Below are 19,955 nucleotides of genomic sequence, written 5' to 3'. Positions count from 1 at the left end.
AAAAAACTTCTGCAGAGGCATCCTGAAAAAGATAAACACACTTCCTTTCATAAGGAACATTATCTGTCCTTTATACATGGTCCACAGCTCCACTTTTTTGGTATGGTTGAGGCATCGGAAAAAAAAAAATCACTGCTCTAGGGCAGGCAGAGACATCATCTCGTTAGGATCAGTCTATTAGCATGTTCTACAACAATAGGGACAAAGTCCTCTGGTAAATCAACCAGAGTGGGCAGGATGTTGGATACAAATTGCAGAAGTACCGGACCTTGAGTGTTGGGTTGACAAACCCAAAATACGCAAGTCGTTTCTGCATGAGCGTCATCAACAGTTCCATATCAGATTGTGAGATTTAGTAAGAGTTGAGACCTGTGACTTTAGGAGAGAAACCTCTTGGAAAAGTTCCCCAATTCTCCTTAAATTCACTTGAGACCTTTGAGATGTTTGTACAATTTGGTCTTTCAGTTCATGATTTGCAGAGAACTTGGTTTCTTTGATAGCTTTCAGAATGTTAGAGTAGGATATGAGGCTCATTGAAGAACCAACGAAGGGTGAGAGTCATCCGCTTTGGTTCTGTCCGAAATGGAAGCAAAAGAGTCCATTCGCTTTTTATCATTTTATGCATGTTGCAGCTTGGAACTAATGAATATTTTCATTTTAATGCCAGTATATGTATGATAAGTGAACAGACAGAAGGGGAGCCTCACAGTACTAGCGAGATCGGAGGGTATGATTGTGGCCAGCAGGGGTTGGAGGGACGGTCGTCATTACATAGTAAGCAGGTAACAGCACCAATATGGAATTACAGGATAAAATTTCAGAGCCAGAGAGATGGGAGTATTCCAGCGATCCTTATTGCGAGATGTCTGCCTGTGCACAGCTGAGAATGGCGTTGCTCTTCTGGCACTGTATGAGGAAGAGCCCCCACTGTCATATTTGGGAAGGGGGTGTGGGGGGGGGGGGGGGGGGAGCAACTGACGAGAAGCTTTATTCGGTCTGTGGATGGTGGTGCTCAGCTAGGAGACTGCCACCATGATAGCTGGCTAAGCCATGCTCCCACTACTGTGTATTTAAGGTAAGTGATAGAGAATGGAAGAGGGATAGGGAGGGGAATAAAGAGGGATGGGGATGTGCATGGGATACCTAACTGCTGGGGGTATGAAAAAAAGATTTTGCAGACATTGATCACCCCAGTTTCCAGGAGGTCAACAATGCCTATACCTTTTCCAAACAGGGTTCCAACAAGGAGCCAGCCAAGCAGCTGTGATTAAGACATCAGCAGGCTGTCAAAGCTGTAATAACAGGTACGCGATAGAAGGATAGTCTACAAAACTACAATGATTCCAGTGGGACAGTCCTGATTTGAGGGGACTGTCACACATAAAAAGGACTTTTTACCCCGATTTGGAGAACATAATTTTCCAATAAGTGATGGCCCTTCAACATTATTTTAACACATTGAGGGATGTTTTCGGGGAGGGAAAAGAATTTCACATCAATTTCATGCATAGCCTTTTCCAGATTCTTCAATCAAAACCGTTTCAATTTCCTAAAATTGCCATGCTTTAACTTCACCCTATAAACACACACACACACTGGTGTTCCAGCGAAAGTGGCATAATGGTTCAGACAATGATATTAATGCATTTTAATACAGAAAATTCCTGTTGGCAAGGGTGAAGTTATAAAGGGAAGAACTGTACGTAATAGTCACAAATACAATTGATTTTGTTTTGGATTTTTACAGGGGTGGGGGGGTGGTAAAGGACACTGCATCAAAACATGTTATATGAAATATTGTCTTGGCAATCTAGGTCAGCATTACATGTCCGCTGATGTTATGTTTACTCAAATTTATTGTATTTTTAATACTTTTACTCAAACATTCATACATAAAACTTCCTTAACCAAGCTTGTTACATGCAATTCTCACAATTAATTATTTCATTTATTTGCGTTATTATCCAATTGGACAATGCTGAAATGTCCCAAATTTTCAATAACAAATATTCACAACCTGTGCTGTCCTTAGAAACTTGTCAACTACCATATATAAATATATTATCCACACATAGCATACATAACCTGAATTTACTAAAGAACTTACTGTTCCTATATAGCAGTGCTCCTCAACCAGTGTGCGGCAGCACACCAGTGCGCCACGGCATGTTGCTTAGTGTGTTGCGGCGCAATGCCTCAAACAGGAGAAAAAGCATAAGATTTATGGCGGCAACTGGAAGACCTTGCCTTAAAGAAATAATTTCACCATTTGTTACATGTTTTCTCCGTAAAATATCTTAGTGAAATAAAGAGTTAATTATTATTATGTTATGCGGGTGACACTTATGAATGTATCGAGTACGTGTGATGTTCCCGCAAGCGGTAACTTCTGTTTTTGTTTTTTGTATATTTTTGCTTTTAGTGTGCTGCCGAATTCTGGGAAGGGCTTAGGTGTGCCGAGGGTGAGATAAGGTTGCGGACCACTGCTATATAGTATTCAGAAATAAACCAAATTAGAGGTGCTCTTTAAATATTCATGGCATATTACTGCCCACTTGTATTAACTGGTTCACAAACACATCTGATGTTTCACTTTTCCTATGTGTCCCACAACTGCTTACCATTCCTTGGAATACTAGCATTCTGCATATTGTTGCTCCCCAATATATTATTCCTCATCAAACAAAATATAAGAAGACTGATTAGACATTATGTTTTGACACACAAAGCAACAAGAATCATCAAGTTATTACACATTATATGGCCAAAAGTATGCCGCCACCCCATCCAATTAGTGTGATTGGTCAGGTCAGCCACACCCATTTACATTTTGGTCACTGTACAAATGAAATGCTGTAGCTTTTAAATTATTTTCTGATGCAGTTCTTAAGATATCATTAATTTGGGTTAATTAAACATGACTAGTATTACGGTAGTTTAACTATTGCTTAAAACAAATATAAAATGATAATTTATGGTATGAAATGGTCTTTATTCTGCTCATATATGCAGCATATCAATAACTGATATTTAGCCATTCTACATCTCTTACCTTACGTTTTATAAAATGGCCGTGTTTAGTTCCACCATTCTATAGTAATATTGTAAAAAAAACACATTTGATTCATTATTAAGTAATATTCAGAGTGCAAAACACAATGTTATACTTCATGGACTTTTGGGTTCTCTCGTCTGCTACATGAATGTCAAGTCATGCTAAGCACCCTAGAATCCATCGGCATTTTCAAAAAAGTTTAACACACAAATTGACGCCGTAAGATTTGATTTATTTTAAAACCAGTTTTATTTTGTATATTTAGAAATGTGTAGTTTTTAATAACTGCAAAGGAAAAAAAATTAAATAAAAAATAAATCAGCCATACGTGAAGAACTAATAGTTGATTAGGAGAATGCAGTGCTGTATCTTCTACTGAAACCGTGCGGATGTGCCATAATAAATTGTCTATTAGTAAAAAAATACATTTTAGGGCACATTATACAGCATCCTTATCACAAATTGCAGCAGGGATACTTTAAAGATAATAATCAAACTAGAGAGTTCTGAGGATTTATGCTCAGCATTTATAAAGGTAGCAATTTTTGTGCATTTTGCTTCAAAATGTTCTTGTGGTGAGTACTGTAGAAATGCGCTTTATTGCTGCAGATGTTACAAAGTTCAAGGCTCAAAAAAGGTATGAGTACAAAGGTATCCTTAAGAAACGTTCAGTTTTCTTTTTTTATACAAAAAAGTAAAGCTTAAAAAAGTTACATTTACAAACAAAAAACAAAAACAAAAAAAAGTGGTATGCACGCATTTTATATACAGGCATTGTAACATCTTTGAGATATTTTTTTTTTGTTTTGTTTTTTTTAAATGCATAGCAGAAACATACAATTTCCTTCAGTATATTCTGGGTTGACAGCGGGAGTAATCTATCCCCTGACTGTTCACCTCAAAAATAGGTTCACAATAAATCATTTTTTCTTCAATCTTTCTTCATTACATTACCCTAAATAAGCGCAAAAAAGCCATATGAACTTCGGAGTACAGAGAACTAGGAAACAAAGACTACCATAACATGAGGGTAAGGCATCCCTGCTGGTTAAATGTGTGTAGTAAATGGTTAATTTACAGATCCACAGAAGCACCAGAACCACTGTCAACCACATAAACCCATTGCCTGTAAAGGGGTCTGCAACATAAGTTCAGAGCCCTTTAAGCAAAGGGAGGATGAGGATGAGGAATAAGCTGTCCTTTTTATTTGCACAGGAGTCCAAATGAAGCCTGCCACAAATCTGTGAGTGTTTTTATTTTGTTTTTAATAAACACTGCTGGAGAATATTAGTACTAATTCAGCAATGTGTAACAGATCTCCACTGCAGTTTTATAAACTCAGTTACTGGATGGGACATCCTCTTTCCCATAACAAATCAGTTTGTTCTGGTGCAATCATTTACCAATCATGAAAAAAAAAAAAAAAAAAAAAAAAAAAGAAAAAAGTGCTAGTCTTTGTTATCAAATTCCAAAACAAAAAACACAAGCAGTATCCTTCAGTGGCATTGGGCAACCATTAAAATTATCATTCTGTAAAATTACTTTATTGTAGTGTTATCAGAATTGGTCCTTTGGAGACAAACTAAAGCAAGTGAAAAGCGTTTGTTAAAAATGACAAGGAAGGTGCGACATTGGTACGACCTTCACATGTCGTTTCTGAGGCCGATATTTTGACCATGGCTTTAAAGTCTACTCCGTAAAACGTAAGTTCAGGCAAAAATTTCAAGCACTATTGAGTCCCATTGTTACTTAAAGATCAAATAATACTCAATAGGATGTGTAAAGAAAAATAGGTCCAAAGCAGTTTTCACATTATCTGTGATCTTTACACTAGGCTTAGAAGTGATCTATTAATACAGATACACAATTTGCTCCAACAAGATAGTTAGGGTCACCAGGAAGAGATTTGTTCTGCCAATGTTTGGGGTCACCTGTAGAAATGAGGGGGGGAAACAAAAACACAAATAGTGATTACTCATTTATCAGATGTATTTAAACAGTCATGTTCCAAACACCAGAGTAAAACTATAAATAAATAAAAAAAAAAATCACATAGGTAGCTTTGTGGATTTAGTTTCAACATATGTACGGCTCTTTATCATTTTTTGTTTTTAGTTCTTGCCATATCATGAAGTGGTACGCAGGTCTCATAAAAATGTACTATGTACAAAAAGCAACACAAAATTCTAACATAAATACCAACACTGCCCTCCACAGGCTGTATTTGGAAGTGCATCAAATTTATTATGAAATTTTATCAAAAAAGGCTGACATTACAGCTTTATAAGCTTTAATTTAAATATTACAAAGTGTACACCTCTTACAGTATCTCTTCTATTTTTCCCCATATGGTCTCAGTGATTTTGAAACCAAATCACCACAATTTTTACATTTAGGATCTATTGACCTGTCCACACAGACAGCAGTGATAGACATGACTCAGAGGTTTCCACAAGAAAATTAGTCTGACATTTTCTCACAGCAATGTCCGAGCAACTGTGCTATTTTTTCAGTGGCTCCACACCTTGGAGTGCCCTTTGGAACACTGCTCAAGAAACCACTTGTGTGGATGAGCCCTTATAATGCACCTGTTTCTTTTAACACAGGGGGGTTATTGTGCTGAATTAACAAATATTCATACAATGCAGCCTGTCAATTTACTAGGAAGCACCGAGGTCAATGAGGCCATGTTGTGGGGGACAAAGAGCCATAGTGAAATGACTGATTTTGTATAGGCTGCATTTACATGAATATTTGTAACTTGGCTTACACTAAGTCACTCACTCGCATAGATGAGAACTTAAAGCTTGTACCAACAGAGTGGAGGAAGTAATTCTGTAAGGATGCAGCCTATTAAGGCACATAAAACAGTCTCCGTAACCACACTAGTCCCAAATGAATTATCGAGCTGTAATACCATGAATATTACTGGTTCAGTTCACAAATTTACTCTCCACTGTGTGTAGGAAAAGGGTAATCTTTACCAAAAGTATTACAGAATATCACAACATTCACAAGCTACAACCATTGGCTTCCAATGCAAAATGTGTGCTATAGCTAATTAGTGAGCCACTGTTCTACAATAAAGACTGCTGCGTATGTACTAGACAAAAATTGATTGACCACTGTGTGGCACAATTATCAAACATTTCATTAAGCCTGTATAACAAACAAATCATTCACTTTCAATTATTTTACTCAGTTAAAATATATCCATGTTCTATTTATTTCAGACCCTTCAAGCCTGTTGTGCTTTTAGGGTATTAAAAAGCAATAAAAAAAAACCCTGCAAGTGACTTATTTTTGTTCCACCTTGTTGTTCTACCTTCTCTAGGGAAAGTGTTCTTCCAGTACAGAAGAAAATTCTTGAGAATCTTTAATACACCAAGGAGTAAATTTATCATGCTGCAAAATTTCAACGAGTTTTAAAAGTATAATTCTTGCCTAAAGCAACCAATCAGATTCTAGCTATTATTTTGCAGAATGTACAAAATAACTAGAAACGGATTGGTTGTTGTAGACAACATCTCCACTTTTCAAACCCGCCGGATACTTGCAGTTCGATAAGTTTACCCCGAAGACTTCACCCTTATTCACGGAATGGAAAAAGTGTTTTTAATGCTGGAGAAGTAGGATGCATTTTACATAAATACTCCATAAAATGCAAATACAAGGATAATTACAACCGTTACAGTGTAAACTGTAACGGTTGATGAGCCAATGCAACAAGAAAACACTTCACCAATTCAGCTTTCAATAAAGTTGCTTTTGTTGAAAATATTCAAAAACAAGAGGCTTGGTGAACTCTGCTCTATTGAAATTCCTTGTTGGCATATTCTGCACAAAGTGATTTAATTAGTCCAGACATTACAGCATATTGGCTCATTAAAAAACAGAAAGCCTTATTTCAAACCCTTAATTTAAGATGTAAGGGTAATTGCAACAGAAAGCATTACTTGCACCTATAAATACTTTGTTTCAGATGAGGGGCCATAAAATATGTTTTCAGGATAGTGGTGTCATTTTCTAGAAATAGAAACAAGAATGGCAAGTTGCTATGGCTTTATTTTGTATGTATACATGAATCTGTTTTTATACAAATGCTTTGTGCCTGGTGTTATTTAAGAACGGTGTCAAACATGTGCATTTGAATGCTGCACTTTTCTAGCTAAGAAAATGTAGTGTTCATGCCCTCCCGTTACATGAGCATATATAACACCACTGAAGATTGCGTTCTCCTACACCTAAGTAAGCCTATATCTATGCAGATGTTGGTCCTCCCCTGGGATTCAGTTACACACATCACTAAAAAAAAAAAAAAAACTAAAAGAAAAACAAAACAAAACTTCTGAGCCTGCAGACACTGAAGTAGTGGAGTCACCAGGTAGGTTTCCAACTATTGTCAATGCAGAATGTGCACTTGATTATTTGCTGTGGCACCCGTGATTTTGATGCCGTGACTCCTCTGAGAGCTTACCCAGCTGGCTCCATCCCTCCTATAGACCACAGGGTAAAAGAATGCCTTGCTTGCTTTGGTTGAAACCCTGGTGAGTATTCCATCCATGGGGCCTCATGTTTTCAGTGATTTTGAAGCTAGGAAGAGACCCTAATCAGGAGTAGGCTTCCAAAAATGTATTTTTACCTCATCTCTTTATGGGCCCACAGATGATAAACTACCTAGATTCTAATCTACAAAGATGCTCGTAGCAGCTAATGCGGACAAGCTGTGGTGCTGTTTTTAGATTACAATTCCCATTAGGTGGAATTGCTACTCCCAGTGTCTAGCTAAGCAGTCACAGGTTGCTCAGGGTAGGGTCAGTTTATTACACTTTTTGTGAATTACTAGTTGTTATGGTTAGGACAACCATAAAAACCTCCAAAAACTTAAAAGTGGGACCATTATCACATCGATTAGGGTCTTTTAAAACAACAACTATGTACCTCCATTAAGATCAGCACTATATATTGCTTTATATAGGATTCTGCAAATTCCCTATCCATTTTCCCTTCTTATTGTTTTAACCAATGGTTTATGTTTGGTTTATTCTACAGTTAAAACATTGCTAAATAAAGTTTATAGATCAAACTAAAATCAGTCTGTGCTTTAAAATGAAAAAACAATAATGTAATGAATCTCTCCGACTTGCTCTAAAATCTCTTTTCCCCTTGATCTTTGTTGTAAATGACGCTAAAAGTCATTTCAAGAACAATTGTACAGGCAATGTATTGTCATATTAGATAATGCAGTTCACACACACAATACGTTAAATAGAGTAAGAAATATTGGTGAAAACTGTTGGACAGATAAGTAAAAAGGTGGCGCTAGCTGTAGTAACAAGCTGTTTGGGTGTATGAATTTTGTGACAACTTCTGTATAAAATATCATACAACCCTAATCAAGAAAATAATCTGAATGGTTCCAATATATCCTTTTTTTACAGTTAGCAGTGGCAGTGTTTTCCTATATAGGTCAACAATGACAATTTTGCTTTCATTGTACGAGAGTCTTAAATCTAGAAAAATATAGGAAAAAAATAGTTTGTAGTTTGCTTATCAGCATATTTCCAAGTGCATCACATACTACTTAATTTGTGTGTAAAATATCAGATTGTAGTCTTGACTATGTCGGTGGCTGAACGCTCACTTAATGAACTGAGGAAGGAATCTTACCTGGCCTCACTGAAGAAGAGAACAGAAAAAAAAAAATCACAATCTAGGACATTTAAAATGAGGACAACGGGCCTGATGCCGAGTTTAATGCATGTTGGTGTAATTTAAGCTCAGAAGAAGCCACCTGTAAAAATAGCATAAATTATGTTCGTATACAGAGTTGGGAGGAATATCAAGTTGTATTCAGCTCTGCACTTGTAGCATATGCACCAGATATAATTCAAGCATACACGCACCTATCAGCTTCAGAGGTGAATTCGCAATCAGCCAATCACAAGGGACTAGCTAATGGTAACGCCATCAGAGTGTATTTGCACATGACCTCTAGTATGTGCATAAGATACGGCTCCTGACAGGCGTATGTGTGTCTGTGCTGGTCTGAATCGGTTGCATTTGAGGCAACACACCCTTAGCTATACTCAGCCATTGTTAGACCATCCCTAGACTGTTCCATCTCTCCAGTAATAAGGAGGCGCAAGTATCAGATGCACCCAACTCTGCATGAGCACGTATGCGTGTACGGTTTGTGGGCACGCGCAGTGGAAACGTTAATAGTTTACGCTTTGCAAACTAGAGCAAGTTCATCTCAGCATCAGGCCCAAAATATTAATTTACATTTGGAGTGCTGTCCAGCTTGTAAAACTAGTTACATTCTTAAAAAGCCGTACATATGTGAAAACTAGAAAGTGAAAGGGAACGGGAAATGCAAATGTATGGATTCATTTGACCATTTTTTTTTTTGAATTTGTGAATCATGCTATGTAAGCGATAGTGACCAAACGACCCATTAGGACAGATGGAAGAAAGCGTACCCGACGAGGTGTCGGATGATTTTAGAGCAAAAGACCAACCATCAGGAGTCATAGACGCACAGTGTGGTAAGCGCAGCTCCACCGGCTTCAGGAATTTTAATCCATGGGGTCCGCACATTACCAAAGGACTGAGAAGTGTTTCGCCTGCAAAACAGAGATCAAATAGGAGTCAAAAACACAATTTATGCATAGGAAACACTAGGCATCTAGCATGTGACCTAATTACATTTCAAAGTGTCGTCATATATGCTGCTAACCTTTCTCTTTATCCAGAGGTGGCAGGATGCTGTTATCCCGGCAGACCTTGAAGTAGATTTCCTGCTCAATGCCATCAGGAATAGCTCCTTGAGGTATGATAATACTGACTCCTGTCTCTATGGAACTTAACACACCGCCATTGCTATTGAAAATGCCTCTAGCAGTTGCCACAACTGTGTGGGCATCATCCTCATCATCATCTTCCAGAGCAGAGGGACTGAAACACAGAAGAAAAACCTTTAATCTTATGTTAGAATTGAATGAAATATGGATTGCTCTATCACAGTTACCAAGGATCAAGCGTTGCAAGTGTGGTTTAATTGTGTATATTATGCATCAAAAGCAGAAAAGCCAATGTCAATTAGGGGTACAACTTTTTAAGCTGCATCCGCATTTGATAAAAAGATTTGGAAATTGCGATATTCATTTTACTGCAGAGACTTGGCTGATAAGGAACATTTAAACTCATCAGCCTCTGCAGCCCAAAGGCACCCTAACCACTGGCATTAAAATCGTGCTTTTACTAGATTATTTTTTTTTTATTCTTTTCTATCACTAGTGCTTGCAGTTGGGAGTGGCACTATACTCTGATCACCCTTTCCTACTCCACAAATCAAGATTTCTCTTGGGCTGCCCCCTCCACTGGAACGACCTCTCACCTATCAGACGGATTCTGAACCCGAGCACCTTCAAACAGGCACTTAAAACTCATCTGTTCCTCAAAGCCTATCCAGCCATCCTCCTAACCCTCTCTCCATACTCGTTCTCATCACCTCTCTCCACTTGCATTTCATCCCCTCCACAAATTTAAACCCATTGTACCTCTTGACTGTATGCCCTCACCTAGGATGTAAGCTCTTACAAGCAGAGTCCTCCTCCCTCTCTACCTATTCTTCGGCTCCATCTTCTTTGTACTTGCTTTGCTTGAAGCTTTTAGAGTCTTGGTATTATTTGTTTATTGTTCTGTACTGTTTTACCCTGCATGATCTACTGTTAGTACTCAACGGCGCTGTGGAAATCCTGTGGCGTCTTAAAAAGAATACTAATACTTATATTAATAATAATACTAATAAACATATTACTACTACTACTAATAATAAAAATACTCTGCACACACTATGTGCATTCATTGCAAGTGAGACCAATAAAGGTGTCTTGCATTGAACACCAGCTGACTGCAAGTATTAGTTTCCATCGCATCAATCATGAATGCATCTGACATGCAGTGACATTTTACCAATACCAGAGGGTAACGGGCCTAAGGGTTAACAGTTTTGCAGAGACACAAATTAAAATATAGCAATAAAAAAATCAAATGTAAAAACAAAGTGATGGCTGTCTGACAAGTTTTATTGTGGGGAAAAGGGAAGTGATCTGGGAGTCCAGACAGTTTATTTTACCGTTACCAATTCAAGAAGCTGCAAAATTTTGGAAGACAAAAAGGGACAGTACCAGAACTGCTGTATGGGAGGTTGGAGGTGTAGTGCAAACCTTTAAATAGCTTTATTATTTACAAAATACTCTGAGTAAACAAATTATTTACTTCCTTTACAGGCAAAACAAACAAAAAAGGTAAAAACAAACCACATTCAACTATATGATAAGTGCCTAGGTTCCTAAATGCCCCAAAGTATTGATTTAGATTAGTACAACAAAAAACACTACTATGACGCAATTATTAAGAGAGCGCAAAGGCATTTAAAGCAAAAATGAGGACGAGTTATTTAATATTAATTTTGTCATATAAAATAGTGACATTGAGAAAATAATTCATCACATGACTAAACAGAGCTGATAAACTAACTCTACAAAACATAAAAGATTAGAGAGCTGGCAGATCAGTTTGTTGTTGTTCCTTTCAATCCATACTATCAGCTAGTAAAATGCTAGAGCTCAGATCTTGCACATAGACCTAGAGATGACACAAAGTGCGATCTTATGAATCTGGTCTATCAACTAGTTTTATTTCTTGTAGTCTCAACATTCAGTACAATGCTTACAGTTTAATATGTAACTTTACCTGACTGGGATTGCTTTAGGCACTGTATTGACATTATTTTGTTGATATTTAGATTTGCTGTCCAGTTGCTTGGATGTACCATCAAGCTCAGGAGACATGGCCGCATTAGTTGATTTTAAAATTGGTTGAGGAGAATTTTGAGGTTTCACAGGCAGTTCAGGCTTTACTTGTGCTTCGTTTGGCAGGAGATTGTGGTTGAACTTGGGGCTCTCAAACTTGCGTTCAAAAGGTCTGGCAGAACTGGTGTATGGTTTTGGAGTAAATCGATTAAATGATGGTGTGATGGTTTTTGCAGTCGGTTCATTGCCATTAACTGGACTTTTGTCAGGAAAGCTTTTCTGGGGAAAGTAATTCGACTGCACTGTATCCTCTCTGTTAGATGGTCTGAAGAGACTTGGCTTGGTCTGAGGTGGTGGTGGTTGCGGTTTAGTCACGGTGGAATTTGTAACCTCCAATGTCATAGAGCTGACTGAAAAATACAAATATATAAAATTGCAAACCTGAAGATGTCCAAATAGAATTCATTAATAAATATTTTGATATAGCTTTCAGCATAAATTTATAAATGAAACCGCAAGGCTTATATAACAGACCTCATTCAGAGTAAACGCCAAGTCCAACTAAAGGGTGCAAATGTTATTTTTTTCTTTGCATTCAGGGAAATTACTGCTGGCTTTTACATGAAACACAAAATACTTGGCAGGTTTATTTTTATGCTGCAATTTAGAGTCGAACTGGGATGTACCTCTTCCCGGTTCTAAATCTGTCCACACTTCCTAAATTTGCCCATGCAGGAGCAAAATTGCACCTTATTGCTGGATTTACTGCCAATTCTAATTGAGGCCTTGTGTGTGCACACAGACCAGTAACACTGGTAACTGGAGCTTCCAACCCGCCACCATTCACAAAGCTTACTCTGCCTACAGTTATGATTTAACAGACCACAGAACCTCATTTCAAGTAATTCTAGATTGCCTATAATGAAGAGATGTTCAAGCATACAAAGAAGAATGAGGCTGATCAATAATGTCAACATAGTCGTCAATGTCCTCTCTGCGGTACTAATGCTTTTATAGCACCTCCCAACTGCTAAACCAGGTGCTTTGATCCGAAATCACACACTAGGTGACCACATACAGATTATAACATACAAGATATATTAAAAACAAAACAAAACCCCAGAACAAAATAAAACCAAATAAAACCATGACCTACCTTCTGACTGTTTTGTATGTGCTGCATGGTTCACGAGCACTGGAGAAGGCTGGTTATACTGCGACGTGGAAGTAAGCTGTGGAGCTGCGTCATAAAGCTTCTCACTTATAGGTCTGTCAGGTGGATCCATATCTGCAGGTTTTCCCCTGTTGAGGTTTGAGCAAACACCAATAAGTCTCAGAGAACTAAAAGCACAGCAACACACACCACTGGGCTCCTTGCTCCCGTTAGGACTCAAATTAATGACATTCCTGTCCTGCTAAAGTACTGCAGAACTGAACATGTAGGCATCGATCGAAAATCACATCACAGAGGGTATGAGAAACATTAGTGGTTGCCAAGTAGTTAAAAAAATCAAAAACACAACATTTCAGAGGGTACATGCCCTTTAGATGGTAAAACTCACAAAGTGGCAATGTATACCTGCAAAATGTAAGTTTTTGTTTTTTAACACAAGTTCTGTAATCTATAAACATGGATTTTCCTATTCATTAAGCAAGTTCTGATTGCCTAGATCTTCAGTTCTCCCCAAACACAAACCAAGTAAGTAGCTCTTGTACGACCAGTATTGTTGGGTAGTATCCATTCACTCAACTACAAATACAGTCAACTCTACACCTTTGTGTAAAACACAGAATTGAAATGTTAATGCAACAGCACAAAAATTTACAACATAAAGGCAGATGACGTAATGTACTGTTCATTCCAAATGTATGATATATCTCATATACAAGCCTTTTCACTGTAACATCAAAATGCAGCAAGAGAGCAAGCAGGAAACCAGTCTTATTTATAGGTGGTGCAACCAGGTTTTTTCACTCTCAGGCATAAAGATTCTGTTGTCTTTATCTATATGTTCTTTACAGATGTATTCTAAGCATACTGAACATACAAACAAATGCCAACTAGATCTGGAAAGCATCTCAAGTAAAAATCCCCAGCTTTATGTGCACTACTTGTGGAAAAACAAAGTGATGTCACTTTTCGGAATTAGCAATTTGTTTCTATAGGAAATTTTGTCACCCCCATAGCAAATAACCAGCCTTCTAGAATTAGGTTGCTGGGTGCACATAATGCTGTGGTACGTTTAGGAGGAATGACATCATAAAGACAGCCTTATGTTACTGCCAGTCTTACCACTTGATGTTCCTTTTCAAGTAGTCATAGCTAGTGTAAGAGCCAAGAAATCTATGCGGTGGCAAAGCAAATGTGATAGAAGACGAAAGAAAAGGGTCATTCTAACTAAGTAAATCACATCTTGCAAGATTTTTCTGAGACATACTTACACAAAATCTACCTATGGTAGAGCAACAAACTCCTAAGCTAAAACAGATTTGGTATTGTAACCACTGATAAGCAGCAAAATGCTGGGGAAGACAAAAGGAAAGCGTTTGTATGATGTTCCTCTGATGTATTCAGGGAAGACATATTAAGCAACTGTTAAGAACAAAGAACATCACATCATAACTTACTGTAGCATTAGACACTCAAACAAAATACAATTTGGTAGAACCTCATAGCCAGACATACGCTTCCGTTGATTTAACTGTTAAGTCTATACCAGATTTGTCGCTAAGGGGTATGACATTTTTATGCCATTTGCCCAACAATAATGTAGCCTTAATGTGTTTTTCATTTACAGACGCTGATGCTTTACAGTTGAAAGATGTCTAGATGTAAAGCCTGGTGATACATACTGCATATGGTGCAACATTTATGCATCAATAAAACAAAGACAAACTTATATGTGATCTTTTCCTGTGGTTCTACGGACATTACTAGTGGTTATGTGTTGGCTTTATACAACATTGCAGGAAAAACTGTCCTTGAGGAAATGAACACTGGAAAGGCTCAGAGTATCCCACACATCACTGCTTGCACTACCGGACATTTGCAATGATCTGACAAAACAAAGCTTTCTTGCATTTTTACTAAATACAGGTTACCTGGCAGGCAGCTCCATAAAAAAGGTATAATACACAGCATTATATACCAAGATAGAGGAGCTCTTCTCCATTTGCTGCCACAGACTACTGTGCTTCTAAAACAGACCACAACCCCCCTCCCACAAAAAAATATAATATATAGGACAATAAATAATATATAAAAGTACATCCATCAGTCTTATTCTTATCTTATTATTGATGAAGATATATTCGTCAGGTGTCAGTGTAGTGCAGTGCAGGCTACACACCTTACATTTTTTATATTTATAACTTTGGAAGTATTTCCAAAGTTTTAAGCATTTTTTACAAAATTTAGATTATAACAGATGGTTATTAATGGATAGTTAGAAACAGGTGTGATGCTTCGTTGTTGCTAGTCCTTAGACTGTCTTAAATATTGGTACTGCTTGTAACAGTGAAAACACACCAAATACTGATGAGGAAAGGAGCCATCAGGTCACAAAGATTAGGCAAACCAGTCATTGAAACACATGAAGGTCCGAGAAAGCAGGATACAATATTTTACAATGTCGAGAGATAAAACATATCTAAATTAAAGGTGAACTCCACTTTGGAGACAATCCTGTCTTCCAAGCGATTTGTTTGTTCTCGTTTCCCCTGTATGCAAAAACAGGTCTCCTGGGTGTTGCCCAAAATAAGCAAACCTGCCTGGAAGATAGCGGAGTTCCCCTTTATGACGATTAACTATGAAATACAATAAAGATCTATTGTAGCGCTAGGCTATTCTTAAAACATTTTGGATTGAAATTACTACAATACAAACAATCTTAGGCACACCACACACTTCTGCACCCAGTATTTAATCCATCAAAGTCTGTTTGTGAAAGGTTATATATGCAACCCAAAATAACCCCCCCCCCCCAAACACAAACAAATATTGTTTAAAAAGGTGTTTAAGTGGGAGTACAGGTCATGCTAATAAGATGCATGGCAGAGAGTGCTTATATATTTAGTTATCATTTGATAAATTAAGTTAAAGTCCATGTATTCCTGTCCATTTCTGCCTTATAAATATGTAGTCGATAGCCATGGGAACGGCGTGTTAAAGCTTAATTGATTTAGGAAGACCTGAGGAGTAAATTCGATATACAGCTATTAAGGAAATGCAGGAGCCAGCATGTAAAAGAAAACACAACCAGCACTTGAAAATGTTATTTGGTTACAGGTTTACAGTTATTTATGCAGCCATTTCATTTTTGCACTTCAGCATTAATAATTATAATTAGTTTAGTAGGGCATCTGAATATACACTGCAGTGTAAAATTAATTAGAGACACTACGGATTACTTTTGGATACTAACTCTACGTTTTGATAATCAATAAAGATTTTTAACAGTCATTTTGTCTTGCACCTAAGTTTGAAATTTGGCATTTGGTCTGATGGAAATAAATATCATGTATTTACCAATTTATGCCTAATGACTACAGCACATCAGTGAACGGCATCCATACACCTGCAGTGTATGATTTCATTACAAACTCATGTGACATCACAAGACCTTAGAAAAGCCCCCCCCACCTTCCCAACACACATTAGGTAAGAACGGAGTCACAAGTACAGCTTTCACACATGAAGTGCTACGTCTTTCACTGCAAGGGGTCAGGATGTAGGTGCAATGAAGAGGTCACAGAGAGACAAGTGCAGCATGTCAAAACGTACTTGGAGGGGTAGCTGTTAAAGCTAAGTTGGCTCTGAGACTGTCCAGGTTTAGCAGGCTCTGGGAGGATGTTGGCAGACAGAGGAGGAGTGGGCTTCTCAAAGCTTCTACGATCAAAGAAAGACAACTGCTTCCGGTAGTATTCCTCATCTTCTTCAGGATCATAGTTGTTAGAGCGAACTATATCTTCTGGTGGCTTCATTTGAGGTTTTTGCGGTTCAGGTACTCTAAAATAAAATAATAAACACAGATTTTGCAACAAACTCCTGACAGCAAAAGTTGAACTTCACAGTAAAATATTGCATTTGCGGTGCATGTATACACACACACACACACACATATACTTTAAACACTTCTATGAACTGTATATCAGAGCAAAACACCTGAATTAATAATAAGTGTAATCATTAGAGGGACATGAAAAACAATAAAGTTAATATAGTCATGCTTAGTGTGGAGTGAATTCACTTTATTGATGAATACATTAATTTACCTGGTGATTCATCCATCTGAAGTTCCCATAATTCACAGGGAGAAACAATATCATTATCGCCAAAAGATAAATGCAGCAAATATACTTAAAATGGCTAAAAGAGGTTTTCCCATCTATGCTTCTTTGCAGGTTCATCAACATTCAAGTCCTCAAACGTGTCAGTAAACAGCTGTACAATGTAACAATGTCAGAATGTCTGCATATTACCTATATGTTGACTTTTCTTGATCATAATAAGGCAGTGGGGCGGCTTTTGACGCAGTTACTGGAACAGTTATTGGTTTGGGTGCTAGTTCTGGGGCCTAAAAAAAAAATAAAAAAAAAGGACAATATAGATTTCCCTTATTAATTAGGATTCACAACATGTTTAGAGGACAAAGAAATAGTTGAGAAATAGTAGTTACTTTTTTGTAAATTTGTTGTATTGAAACTGTAGTTATTATAGCATACAAAAGGCATGCATAAATGCTTAGTTTTGTTCAGAGCAAGAAGACATATTAGTCACAGCAACATAAAAATAAAAAAATATAGGTGTATCAGAGTGTAAAAAAGAAAAAAAAGATAGATACCAGCGCCTGTTTCTTGCCTCCACAAATAAACTTCTTTTTTTTTAAATTATATGAAATAATTTCTAAAATATCACTAAACCTGCATATCAATAAAAATATATTCTATATAATCTAAAATTAAAATAAAATAAATAAAATGAAACAAATGTTTTTGAGGTAGGCAAAACACAGCTGCCGTTTCATGAATTCTTCAATGCTCGGAGGAGCGCCTTGTATTTGGTTTTCCTTTCCTAGAGGAGACTCCTTTTTTTATGTAGAAACACCCTGGTGAAGTAATCAAATATCATCCTTCATACAACGAACGCACTCATGGATTTTAATGATTATAGACTGAAATCGAAGAAAGAGTAGATGAACATGAACTTCTTGGTTCGGACAGAAACCCAATCCATGTACACTTGTTCAAAACCCATAAGTACATTGATTCTTTATGTAATAAAAAAAATGTAATAACTTTCTGTCTCTCACCATCTATAAATTACCTACATCTCGTGTATATTCTGGAGCCAAACTACCTTAAATTATGCGTGTTTCTATTTCATTAAATCTGCACTGAGTTTTGTCTATATACTTTACAAACAGCCAACATATGCTTTGAAAATTTGTGCATCTTGCATGACTATGAGTAAGGCTTGTGTGATTGGTTTCCCAGTGTTCTAGGTAATAAATGACCTATATAAACTGCAGAATGATGACACAACCTTGGACATTATTCATTATCTGTTCTTGACCATCATTATCAAGCCCTAGGGCTAGATTTACTAAGCTGCAGGTTTGAAAAAGTGGAGGTGTTGCCTATAGCAACCAATCAGATTCTAGCTTTCATTTATTTAGTACCTTCTACAAAATGACAGCTAGAATCTGATTGGCTGCTATAGGCAACATCCCCACTTTCTCAAACCCGCAGTTTAGTAAATCTAGCCCTTAGTGTTTAAAATAGAGCAAATACCTTTAAAACAACTACATCATTCAAGTCCTTGCTCTTCTCTCCTGGAACCGATCGTTTGTTCTCAAACATCTTGACTCTGGTCAGTACAGACTGTGGCTTCATGGCTGGGTCATCATCATCTTCCCTCACAGCAGCTGGTGGAGGTAAAGGTTTACTATTGGTTGGCAGAAGGTCTGACTTCATCGGTGCTGGAGGAGGCATGGCTTCTACTCTAGGAGAAAGATCATATTGTCCTTGCTTTGTATTAAATCCCTGGGAAGGATTATGCTCATAACCCCTTGGATGTTGATCAAAATATGGTTTAGTTTCAGCAGCCCTAGACGTGGGTGCAGAAGGAAAGGTTTGAGGCTCTGGCTTGTAACGGATATGTGCATCATATTCTGTTGGAGTGGGTTCTTCATAATGTACTTGGGGTGCTTTGTAATTTTTAGATGGACGAGGTCGATTGTCGTAGGCAACAGGAGGCGGCTCCTCGAAACGAGGTTGCTGTGTAAAGTAGCTGCGTTCAAGGCTTTCTTCGGAGTGCTGCCTGACACTGAAGTCCCTATTCTTACTGTCAAACTGTGACCTTGGTGGATAGGACTGCTTATCATCATAGTAACCCCACTGATCGTCATACGTAGGCACATGATCATCGCTAGGTATACGCAGGTCATAATTGTGAGGCAACTGATCCACGTAATCAGACTGATCCACGTATCTGTAAGACTGATCATATTCTCTATTCATTGGTTTGTCTGTATAGGATGGCAAGGCATCAATGCTGAGGTTGGTCTCTTTCTCTGGTCTCTGATGGCCAAGCACTTGTTGTTTCATCAAGTAATTATGTCTAGGATTTTCTTCCATAGCATATGGCTCTTTTCTGTACACCTGCACCAACAGAGAGAATTCTGCATAAATATTCTTGAAGAAACAAAATACAAGATATGAATTCATCTTTAAATTCCAATTAAACCCACGGCCACAAGATGGCAGCTCACATGCTGTATTCTCATGCTTCTTAGTGGTGATGCAGTGCAGGTTATATGTTCAAAAGAAACAAAAGTGAGCTATACTCAATGGAGTTTGGAGAAAATTAAAGCAGGTACTTACAACAAGTAAATGTGTTACATACATGAAAAAAGGATGGCATGCAGTACTGGAAGGTCATGCAAGAAAACAAAACATGCAGTATAAATCCCAGTGATTTAGATGCAGCATAGTGAACTGCTCCAAATGTTCAATCTCTATTATTGTTTACCTTTGTTACTGCAAGTACCTGATGAACACTGCAGTGCATTTCAGGTACC

General features: G+C 37.6%; 1 protein-coding gene across 13 annotated transcripts in view; it reads right to left on the bottom strand.

Moving 5' to 3' along the window:
* Window positions 1-3,271: 3,271 nt before the first annotated feature.
* Window positions 3,272-19,955, bottom strand: part of TJP1 (tight junction protein 1) — a 356,728-nt gene continuing 340,044 nt past the window's right edge. For 8 of the 13 annotated variants that reach the window (XM_075208092.1, XM_075208096.1, XM_075208098.1 and 5 more), the window contains 9 exons: window positions 18,667-19,536; window positions 17,356-17,450; window positions 16,658-16,882; window positions 14,168-14,218; window positions 13,031-13,176; window positions 11,816-12,284; window positions 9,795-10,012; window positions 9,538-9,681; window positions 3,272-4,986 (listed from right to left, as the gene is read on the bottom strand). In XM_075208092.1, coding sequence (XP_075064193.1) covers window positions 4,892-4,986; window positions 9,538-9,681; window positions 9,795-10,012; window positions 11,816-12,284; window positions 13,031-13,176; window positions 14,168-14,218; window positions 16,658-16,882; window positions 17,356-17,450; window positions 18,667-19,536 — 2,313 coding nt within the window. In that variant the 3' untranslated portion in view covers window positions 3,272-4,891. The remainder of the gene's footprint in view (window positions 4,987-9,537; window positions 9,682-9,794; window positions 10,013-11,815; window positions 12,285-13,030; window positions 13,177-14,167; window positions 14,219-16,657; window positions 16,883-17,355; window positions 17,451-18,666; window positions 19,537-19,955) is intronic. The other 5 variants (XM_075208095.1, XM_075208105.1, XM_075208094.1 and 2 more) reach the window with 3 other exon arrangements.

The sequence above is a fragment of the Mixophyes fleayi genome, chromosome 4 (assembly GCF_038048845.1).
Source record: "Mixophyes fleayi isolate aMixFle1 chromosome 4, aMixFle1.hap1, whole genome shotgun sequence".
Taxonomy (NCBI): Eukaryota; Metazoa; Chordata; class Amphibia; order Anura; family Limnodynastidae; genus Mixophyes; species Mixophyes fleayi.
This window is presented reverse-complemented; position numbering and strand designations above follow the sequence as displayed.